The 12,061-nt window shown below is 36.4% G+C and overlaps 1 protein-coding gene across 1 annotated transcript in view; it reads right to left on the bottom strand.

Moving 5' to 3' along the window:
- MGA (MAX dimerization protein MGA) overlaps nt 1–12,061 on the bottom strand; it is a 97,349-nt gene that overhangs the window by 55,622 nt on the left and 29,666 nt on the right. Inside the window, 2 exon segments of the mRNA XM_036445325.2 lie at nt 1,561–1,665; nt 1,885–2,016. Coding sequence (XP_036301218.1) covers nt 1,561–1,665; nt 1,885–2,016 — 237 coding nt within the window.

Here is a 12,061-nt window from a genome sequence, read left to right on the forward strand (position 1 = left end):
TTTATTAAAAGAAAGAAAGAAAGAAAGAAAGAAAGAAAGAAAGAAAGAAAGAAAGAAAGAAAGAAAGAAAGAAAAGCTAAAGGAGTTCATCACTGCCAAACCATTAGTATATGAAATGCTGACAGGTATTCTTGAAGAAGATGAAGAAGGTGAAGAACGAGGAGGAGGAGGAGGAGATAAAAATTATGAACAAATACATATCAACATGTGAATCTAAAAGTTAAGTGAATTAAAAATCCGAGGAACAGAATAAACTGGTGAATATAATAGAATCAAGGGCATAAAATGGTAGGGGATTGTTAATTCTCAGTGGGAAAGGGGTGTCTGAGTGGGGGGTATCAGAAGAGACTGGACAAAAATCATACGCCTATCGATGAGGACAGTGAGGGGGGATAAGGGTAGACGGTGGGGTTGGAACCGGGTGGAGAAGAGCTATGGGGGGAAAAAGAGCAACAACTGTAACAATCTGAACAATAGATTTATTTTAAAATAAAAGGTTACAGTATCACCCCGAGTACTGAAGAGTAGCAGTAGCTGGTTTGATTCCTGGTCAAGGGCTCATACCTATGTTGTAGGTTTGATCCCCAATCCCAGTCAGGCTGCATTCGAGAAGCAACTAATCAATATGTCTCTCTACATGGATGTTTCTCTCCCTATCTCCCCCCCCCCCCTCTCTCTCTCTCTCTCATCCCCTTCCTTACCTCCCTTCCATTCTTTCTAAAACATCAATGGAAAAAATAGCCTTGGGTGAGAATTTGGTAGAGAGCACTATTACAGCACTATAAAAAGATTCAAAGATAAAAAAATTTATTTTGAACAAATAAATTTATCTGGTTAGACTCTAACCGTTAGAGGGTAAACTGCCAACTAGTGAATTGGGAAAAGAAAATCAATAGGGAATACAGTAAATATACTTGGATTAGAAGTTTACTTTGAAGTATAATGCTATTAGGAATCACTATACATTCTGAAGTATATAGTTCTGAAATAATGCTTGAAAATTATGCTTTTTATAACTGTGAGAATAATAGAAAGAAAGAGCAGTTAAAGCCCTAACTGGTTTGGCTCAGTAGAGCGTCAGCCTGCGAACTGAAGGGTCCCAAGTTTGATTCCAATCAAGGGCATGCACCTTGATTGCGGGCACATCCCCAGTAGGAGGTGTGCAAGAGGCAGCTGATCAATGTTTCTCTCTCACTGATGTTTCTAGCTCTCTATCCCTTTCCCTTCCTCTCTGTAAAAAAAAAAAATCAATAAAATATATTTTTTTTAAAAAGAGGAAGGAGAGAGGGTGGGAAGAAGGGAAGAAGGAGGGAAGGAGGGAAGGAAGGGCAGTTTAAAAAGGCTGCAAGTATTATTTAAGCCTGATGTGGTTAGGGACTGATCCCCAGGATCAGATTCATGGGAACAAGGAGAATAAACAAATATCAGCAAGACAATTATTTTCAATTTATTTTAAAGCATGAAGAGAGATGAAGAAAAATAACAAAGACTTACTTTTAACAAAAGCTGTGCTTGCATGTTTCAGAACATTATTTGTAGTTTTTTTAAAAAGCTGATTACCTTCATTCCTAGATGCAGAAGCTCCATGAAACTTTCCCCTCCATCCCTTTATCTTGGTGAAGTCATTGGTCTTTCCTGTTCTAGATACAAAGGGAAATCCAGCATCTATAAAAGAAAAAATAAGAGATGAAAAATCTTAGTAAGTCAATATTTAATATCTAGCTAATTATTAAGACTTTATAAGAAAAAGTATAAATCATTAAGACTATGCCATTAGACAAAAAATCTATCCTAAACTATCCGAAACATACTTTGTCTCTAACAAAGGTATCTTTTCATTTATATTCACAAATTTGTTTGACTTCATAAAAGCAATGCACTCACCAGGAGAAGCAGGGTTGGTTCCTGTAAGGTTCCAGAAAGGAAAGCTAGTGGCTGGAGCCAAAGGTAGCTGTACTCCCAAGTATTTAAGATCAATACTCATTGTAGGATCCACTGAATTCAATTTTAAGCCCACTACAAGAGAAAAAGGACCGCAAATCATATTGGAGTTTTTTAACCTTTGGGGGGGAGAGGGGGTAAGGGGAAAATAAAGTACAGAGTAAAATGATAAAATAAAAATTTTTAATGGCAAAGAGACTTTAAGGTGACCACGTAATCTTCATCTCCTGGTATTATATACAATATTTGTATAATCCTCCTCTCTTCTTGAGTATAGGCAGAGCGTCTGATTTGTTTCCAAGCAATGGAATGTGCCAAAGGGATGAGATATTCATGATTATATATATATGTAATAAAAGAAGAATAAATGGATCACCCATTTTGCTAGAACTGCAAGGATATAAATTCTGCCCAACAACCTCAGGAAAACTGGAAAAATCCCTCCCCAGTCAAGCCTCTAATGAGAAACCAGGCCTAATTTTTTATTATAATCTTGTGAGACCCTAAGCAGAGGACCTTGTTAAGCCATGCCAGATTTCTGACCTACTGAAACTATGAGATAATAAACATACTGTTTTAAGGTGCTAAGTTTATGGTAATTTGCTAAGCAGTAATAGATAACTGATACAAAAATATAGCAGAATTCAGATCTCTTGTGCTTTTAACCTTCTGAGTTCCAGATACTTTCTAGGACCTCTAATACAAACTTCCCATAGACAGAGGTTATTCCCTATTTATGGCTACTACTTTTCTAGTTATTATTAATTATATTTATATTTAATTGAGACTACAGATATTATAACTTATTTGTAGGTTAACAGGCAATCTTTTGGTAAAGTAGTTATTTTACATATACTTTTACCCATTTTTGCTTAATAATTTACATCTAAGATTTGTCCATGTTGACACATTTATCTCTCAATCATTTATTTTCACTGTTATACACTACTCCAGATTACAAAATATACTCCAATTTATTCACCATTCTTCTGTCAATGAGATAGTTGTTTCCTATTTTTAACTATTATAAACAATGCTACAGTATAATTGTGCATCTTCTACAAGGATATACATCACACATGTGACCATGTATGAAAGCTTTTCTCTAATGTATTTAGCTTTTCCTTATGCCATTTCACCAGAAGAAGAGATGCTATGTAATAGCATAAGTTGGTCTTTCAATTGTATTAAATGTTTGGCATATTTGTGGTTGCCCAATATATTTTCAACACCTTTCCTATACAGCTGCTCCTTTTCCCCACTATAACTCCTACCTCTTTAAGGCAGGTATTAGAAAAACTACTTTCCAACTTCTCTCTCTTTAAAAAATATATTTTTATTGATTTCAGAGAGAGAAAGGGAGAAACAGAAATTTCAATTATGAGAGCCTTCTGCACACCTCCTATTGGAGATCAGCATGCAACCCAGGCATGTGCCCTGACTGGGAATCAAACCAGTGACCTCCTGGTTCATAGGTCGACACTCAACCATTCAGCCATGCCAGCAGGGCCTTTCCAACTTCTCATGAAGTTTATGTGCAGACATGAGACATGGGTTTTGCTAATCAGATGCATCCATAAAAGACTTCAATTTAAAAGAGAAGACCATAAGAAAAGAAATACTGTGTAAAATTATGTAAATAAGAGTGACAGTTTTTAGCCAAAGAAAAACTTTTAGAGATAAAAGTAACCAAGATCCTAGCTGTGTTCAGTGTCCACATTGACAATGGTGGTGGTGACTGTCCAATGTTGTGAGACTGCTTTTGTGAAAAGACTGGGAATGTAATTTGAGTATTTTTTTCAACTACATATTCGTACAATCTGTTTCTCTGGCCTCTCAGGAGATTCTGTAAGTCATCTGATATTCTTTAATAAATTCATATTCTATACCGTGTTCATGGATTGGTAGAATCAAAATCATTATAATGTCCATACTACCCAAAGCAATCTATAGATAAATTCAATGCAATCCCCATTAAAATACAATGGCATATTTCACAGACCTAGAACAACTCTCCAAAAATTCATATGGAGTAAAAAAAGACTCCGAATTGCCACTGCAATCCTGAGAAAGAAGAACAAAGTTGGAAGGATCACAATACCAGATATCAAGCTATATTATGCTGAAAACCAATTCCAGCATGTCATAATTTCAAGAGTTTCATCAAAAGGTTGATGGAATTTGGGGACTCAAAAGGGCTGATTACATATGTTACTGATCGTTGGAAATGGCTAAAGGCATTTCCCCAAACTTGAAAAGGATGCATTAAATTGATTGCTTGTTGCCAAATAGCTCAGAGCATCTTAATCTACATGTTATTGCCTCCTACTGGCCAAACACCTGAACAGCTAAAGGCTATCCCCAATCTGACAATGGACACTGTAGACAAAATCCTACTCTTTGAAGTGTATATCTCTACCTTGCCTTGGACAAATTGTGTTAATAAAAAGAAAGGGGCCCTAAGACAAGGAGAACTTCGTTTCTTTAGCTAGGCTCCTCTGACCTCCAATGCCTTTCAAAATTATTTTGACTCTTCAGTTACACACAGCCTTTCTCCAGACTGCTGAGTCCTTCTTAATGCCAGAACAAGACTCCCGGCAATATTACAAAGCCACTATTGTCAAAACTGCCTGGTACTTGCACAAGAACAGACATACAGACAAATGGAATAGAACAGAGAACCCACAAACTGACCCAAGCCATTGTGCTCAATTAATATTTGACAAAGGAGGTAGGTAACATACACTGGAGTCAAGATAGTCTCTTCAATAAATAAAAAGTCTCTTCAAGATAGTCTCTTCAATAAATGGTGTTGGGAAAATTGGACAGATACATGCAAAAAAATGAAACTAGACCACCAACTTATACCATACTCAAAAATAAACTCAAAATGGATAAAGGACTTGAACGTAAGGTGGGAAACCCAAAAAAATCTTAGAAGAATCCACAGGCAGCAAAATATCAGACATATGTTGTAGCGATATCTTTACTGATACAGCTCCTAGGACAATGAAAACTAAGGAAAAATAAACAAATGGGACTATATCAAAATGAAAAGCTTCTGCACAGCAAAAGAAACCATCAACAAAACAACAAGAGAGCCCACTGCATGGAGAATATATTTGCCAATGTTATGTCCAATAAGGGTTTAATCTATAGGAACTCATACATCTTAACAAAGGAAGATAAACAATCCAATAAAAAAATGGACAAATGACCTAAATAGACAACTTGTTGAAAGAGGACATACAGAAGGCCAAGAGACAAGAAAACATACTCAAAGACAGTAATCATCAGAGAGATGTAAATCAAAACGACTATGAGGTACCATCTCACACCTGTCAGAATGGCTACCATCAACAAATCAACAAACGACAAGTGCTAGCAAGGATGTGGAGAAAAAGGAACTCTCGTGTACTGCTGCTGGGAATGCAGACTGGTGCAGCCTCTGTGGAGAACAGTATGGAGTTTCCTCAAAAAACAAAAAATGGAATTGCCATTTGACCCAGTAATCTCACTTCTAGGAATATATCCCAAGAAATCACAAAGGATATATACCCTGTTCCCCCGAAAATAAGACAGTGTCTTATATTAATTTTTGCTCCCAAAGATGCGCTAGGTCTTATTTTCAGGGGATGTCTTATTTTTCCATGAAGAAGAATATGGTACACATTCATTGTTAAATGAAAATAAAGGAAATTTATTACCTGTATACAGTAGTTGTCAACACAAACCAGACATACTGTGAATCCTACAGTATCAAGAGTTTACTCATTTATTCAATGACAATCATGTCATCATCTTCTAGAACATCATCATAACAATCCAATTCCTGAATTTCCTGGTGAATTTCTTGTGACTCCGTTTCTTTCAGAATCAGTGGACCAAATCTCTCATGTTTAGCCTAGGGGGGGGGGGGCTTATTTTTGGGGGGATGCCTTATATTTCACTCAGAAGGAAACCTGTAAGTAGGTCTTATTTTCAGTGGATGTCTTATTTTCGGGGAAACATGGTATGCACCCCTATGTTTATAGCAACATAATTTACAATAGCTAAGATTTGAAAACAGCCTAATTGCCCATCAGCAAATGAGTGAATTAAAAAACTGTGGGACATCTACACAATGGAATATGTACTGCTGTAAATAAGAAAGACTTCTTACCATTTGCAACAGCATAGATGAACATTAAGAGCATTGTGCTAAGCTAAGTCAGTCGGAGAAAGATAAATACCACATGATCTTACTCAGTTGTGTAATATAATGAACAACATAAACTGATGAACAAAAACAGATCCAGAAACAGAGGCATCAAACAGATCATCAAACCTCAGAGGGAAGGCAGTTGAGGAATGGGTGGGTAAGATATCAACCAAAGAACTTCTATGCATGCATATAAGCATAACCAATGGACACCAACACTAGGGGGGTGAGGGCATGTGCTGGGAGGGTGGGAGGGTCCAGGGAAAGGTGAATGGGGAGGAAAGGAGACATTTGTAATACTTTAAACAATAAAGAATTTAAAAAATAATAAAATAAATTCATATTCTATTTCATTTGTAGAGTGGATTCTGATGTTTGCAACCAAGAATTCTAATTTAAAGTAATTAAAGGGCATATAAGAAAATGATAATTATGTAACAAACTGGAATAAACAAGGCAACCAAAGGCTGGAGCCAACCAGCTCTATACCTAATAATTTCCCTTGGTCTTGACTGGCCACCCTAAGTATATTAAGAGCATACCTGCCCTTTGCTGAAACCGGATTGGCTCAATGTATAGAGCGTTGGCCTGCGAACTGAAAGGTCCCGAGTTGAATTCCGGTCAAGGGCATGTACCCTGGTTGCAGGCGCATCCCCAGTAGGGGGTGTGCAAGAGGCAGCTGATCGATGATTCTCTCTCATCGATGTTTCTAACTCTCTATCCCTCTCTCTTCCTCTCTGTAAAAAAATCAATAAAATATATTTTAAAAAAAATAAAAAGAGCATACCTGCCCTAGCCAGTATGGCTAAGTGGATAGAGCACCAGCCTGTGGACTGAAGGGTCCTGGGTTCAATTCCGATCAAGGGTACATGCCCGGGTTGCGGGCTTACTCCCTAGTGGGGAGTGTGCAGGAGGCAGCCGATCAATGATTCTCTCATCATTGATGTTTCTATCTCTCTCATCTCCCTTCCTCTCTGAAATCAATAAAAATATATTTTAAAAAAGATTAAATCAATAAAAATATTTTTAAAACAGAGCATATCTGTCACATAATTATGGAACACCATGTGCAAAAATACAATAGCTGGGAATCTATGCTCTCGATAGTGCCAAATTACTCTCAATTTATACTCACTCCAGTAGTGCATGATATCACTGAACTTTAAAAATTGTTCCAATCTTGCCAAAACCAATTTGGTTCAATGGATAGTGTGTCGGTCTGTGGACTGAAAGGTCTCAGGTTCCATTCCAGTCAAGGACATGTACACTGGTTGCAGGCACAACCCTAGTGTGGGATGTGCAGGAGGCAGCTGATCAATGTCTCTCTCTCATCAATGTTTCTAGCTCTCTATCTCTCTCCTCTCCCTTCCTCTCTGTAAGAAATAAAATAAATATTTTTTTAAAAAATTGTTCCAATCTTACTGGTATGAAATTATATCCTATTTTTCTTAAATTTGCATTTTTCTATTACTAGTGACAATCTTCTAATTTAAATTTACTCGTTTGTGAATTTATATACTAGCTTTATATTATTAAGTAGGAAAGTATTTAACTTAAAATTTTAACATAATTGAAGCTAAAAGGAATTCAAAGTATTAAGTGTCATAGTAATAACCATTAAAAGTCATAGAAATGTTTCCAATAAAAAGCTTACATTGTGCTAATTGCCTAAAAGGTAAACACATTAGATAAATTACAAATTATTATGGCTAATTTACTAGTATGTATCCTCCACATATAACTTATCTGAACCAAAGAAGGCTATTGTGTTTTAGTTTGCAATTTTATTTCTTTAAAATAAATTTTATTGTATTTAATCACATGACGTGAGTACAACTAACATCAATAAAACATTCTTTCTTCATGTTTCTATATCAACTGGGGAGAAAATAAGATTATGAATCAAAACAACTAGTTTCTAATCTTTAGTCTAAACTTCTGTTAGCTTTAGCTTACTCATCAGTAAAATAAATATCAACCCACCACACTGGGTTTTATTTTTAAGAATTTTACTAAACCTTCTCTGAAATGCTCTATTATACAGATGGTGATAAAAATAAAAGACATTTCCCAGACCTACAGGGAGCCTTTTTGTGATTTTTTTCCAATGGACTCATTAGTAGTTATAATAGGGTAAATAAGTTCTATGAGATGTAAACAAAAAGAAATGACAACTGAAAAGCCTAAGGGAATCAGTAATCCAGTAAACGTTTTCAGAGGGTGTAATTCTTAAATTAGAATAAACAGGAATTAATTAGGAAAGGTAGGAAGAGAGAGCAGAGTGGAACCAGAAAGCAAGATACTGCAGAAATTCAAGTTAAGAACTGAATCCTAAAAACAAAGAATAAAATGAAATACTATGGTGCTTTCAGAAAAAGAAAAAATACTTTATTACTATTATTGATAAAAATTACCAGAACAGCCGAGACCGGTTTGGCTCAATGGATAAAGCATCGGCTTGGGGACTGAAGGGTCCTAGGTTCGATTCCGGTCAAGGGCATATACCTTGGGTGCGGGCATATCCCCAGTAGGGGGTGTGCAAGAGGCAGCTGATCGATGATTCTCTCTCATCGATGTTTCTAACTCTCAATCTCTCTCCCTTCCTCTCTGTACAAAATCAATAAAAATAGATAAATTAAAAAAAAAAATTTACCAGAACAGCTGACTACATTGATGGTAGGGGAAAAAAATAAAATAAAATAAATAAATAAGATAATTTAAGTTGTTAAAATGTACCCACACAGCCAAAACCGGTTTGGCTCAGTGGATAGAACATCGGCTTCGGGACTGAAGGGTCCCGGTTCGATTCCGGTCAAGGGCATGTACATTGGTTGCGGGCACATTTCCCAGTAGGGGGTGTGCAAGAGGCAGCTGGTCGATGTTTCTCTCTCATCGACATTTCTAGCTCTCTATCCCTCTTCCTTCCTCTCTCTGGAAAATCAATAAAATATATTTTAAAAAATTAAAAAAAAAATGTACCTACACAACCAAGTTGATAGGCAGGCAAAATCTAGACCCATACAATAAATTTAGAAACTGTTTTTCCTACATATTTTCTTTTCTCCATTAACTTGTATTTGGAACTGCTACCTTCTCCCAAAGTGATACCAACTCCTAAAAACTAAAAGCAAAAAAAATCAAATTTATTTTAAATATACACATTAACTTTTTTAAAGCCCTAAAAGTAGAGGTCAATGACATAAAAACACTCTTCACAGTAATTCTCAATTTAGCTAATCGAGGCTATCCTGAAATGTTTGTTCTGAAAAAAATTCGTTCCCCAAGTAACATATACGAGAGACCTAAACTTAGTTGGTTTCATATGAATAACTTTAGCTTACAGAAAATAAGACAGTTAAATAATTCATAGAAAGCATATCCCCCAATAAAATCCTTTCTACATATAACAGTTTAAACAAAATTATACTCCTAAATGGTTTTGACTTTTGACATTTTAGCAGACACTTCATAAAGATATATTATCACACTATTGCAAAAAAAAAAAAATCATTATAAAGATAGAAGTGAGAAAAATATCTTTAGATTCAAAGTCGGGTAAGAATAAACTATAAAACTGAAGCCTCTAGCTAAATCTCCTGAAATATAAAGCATCCACAAAAACACAAAGAACAGAAAATAGCCAACAAAGAACAGAAAAGCGATACATATATAAAAAAAACTCCAGCTAATCATTTAACACTATATTCAGAATATTTTCCATATTTTTTAAACTGACTTCAGAGAGAGAAAGGGAGAGGGAGAGATACAAACATCAACGATGAGAATTATTGATCAGATGTGTCCTGTATGCCCCTCCTACTGGGGATCAAGCCCGCAACCTGGGCATGTGTCCTGACGGAATTGAACCACGATCTCCTGGTTCATAGGTAAATGCTCAACAACTGACCCACACCGGGGTCAGAATATTTTTTAATAACTAAAAAGAGGCAGAGAGCTCTGAAAAGACTGTCATAAAGAAACTGAACATTAAGATTGATGAATCTATCCTATACGATAAAGAGCTAATATGCTAATTAGACTGAATAGCAGGACAACCTTCCGATGAAGCCAGGGCTGCAAGGGCCAGCAGGGGCTACGAGGGGCTAAAAGGGGCTAGGAGGGCCGAGCCACTTGCACGTATTTCCTGCATTGGGCCTCTATTATTGATATAAATAAGTGCATAAATAAAAAATGGAGGAGAAGAAACAAATCTCTGGTACAGAATTCCAAATAATTTATGCAGATACTTCACACTCAAGAAAGTGCAGCAAACTTCCTACTCAGTAACTTCCTTCCAAAGAGTACAGCATGGAAAAGAAGTGACAAAAATCATGTCGATAATATGTAACTTTCATATAATGAGATGAAAATGGTACTTTATCTCTGTGGTCTTCCTCTCCCAAACATATTACCCAGTCTAACCATGAAATATCAGACAGATCCCAACTGAAGAACATTCTATAAAATACTTGACCCATGCTTGACCTCAAAATAGTCAAGGTCATTACAAACAAACAAAGTCTGAGAAACCATTTCAGCCAAGAGGATCCTAAGGAGACATGACTACTAAATGTAATGTGGTTTCCTACATGGGATTATGGAACAGAAAAAGGTAGCCAAGGAAATATGAATAAAGTATGATCTTTAGTTGAATAATAATATCAATACTGGCTAATTCTAACAAATGAACTACTACACTAATATTAGATGTTAATAATAGAGGAAACTGCAGAGTACAAGTAAACTCCCTGTACCTATGTGCCCAATTTTTCTGCAAATCTAAAACTTACCTGAAATAAAAAGTTTATTTACAAATTGACATAGAATTGACATGGTAGCAATGAAATAGAAATGCTTTAACAAAAAATACTTTTTTTTTTCTTTTTCTTTTTTATATATTTTATTGATTTTTTACAGAGAGGAAGGGAGAGAGCGAGCTAGAAACGTCGATGAGAGAGAAACATCGACCAGCTGCATCCTGCACACCCCCTACCGTGGATGTGCCTGCAACCAATGTACATGCCCTTGGCCGGAATCAAACCTGGGACCTTTCAGTCCGCAGACTGACGCTCTACCAGAGCCAAACCGGTTTCAGCACAAAAAATACTTTTAACATTTAAAAAATATCGTATACAGGTTGATAAACTAAAACATAAATCTCAATTTGTATGTAGTAAAAAAAAAAATTAAGAAACAGAAAAATATAGTACTGTGAAAAACAACTTTAAGAGCCTTATGTTATAAACTGATGAACAAAATATATCCAAAGACCTAGAACCATGAACAAACTGATGAATTTCAGAGGGAAGGTAGGGGTTGGGGGTGTGTGTGGAGGGGGGCATTTACCAGGGAACTTATATGCATACTAGAGGTCTGCTGCATGAATTCATGCACGGATGGGGTCCCTCGGCCTGGCCAGGAAAATCAAGGGTATCTTGCCCAGTCCAGATTGAGGCCAGCGCAGGGGAGGAACCGCAGGACGTTGGCTGGACACAAGAGGTTGACTGTGGGAATGCACTGACCACCATGTGGCAGCTCCTATGTTGAGCGTCTACCCCCTGATGGTCAGTATTCATAATAGCTAATGGCCAGTCATTTGTTCATAATAGTTGCTTAGGCTTTTATATATATAGATATGCATAGCCCACAGTCACAGACAATAGTGTGGCAAAGGCTTGGGAGAGGCAGGTGCAGGGAGGATGGAGGTCATGGGGAAAACAAGAACAAAGACCAAAGCAGACATTTGTAATAATTAAAATAATAAAGATTAAAAAAATATTAATTTACATTTTTTAATTAAATTATTATCTGTGTACATATTTTAACATTGCCCCCCCCATACATACTCTCCCTCCCAAGAGTTTTGTGTCCATTGGTTGTATTTATATGCATGCATACAACTCCTTCGGTTGATCTATT

The sequence above is a fragment of the Pipistrellus kuhlii genome, unplaced genomic scaffold, assembly GCF_014108245.1.
Source record: "Pipistrellus kuhlii isolate mPipKuh1 unplaced genomic scaffold, mPipKuh1.p scaffold_m20_p_1, whole genome shotgun sequence".
Lineage (NCBI taxonomy): Eukaryota > Metazoa > Chordata > Mammalia > Chiroptera > Vespertilionidae > Pipistrellus > Pipistrellus kuhlii.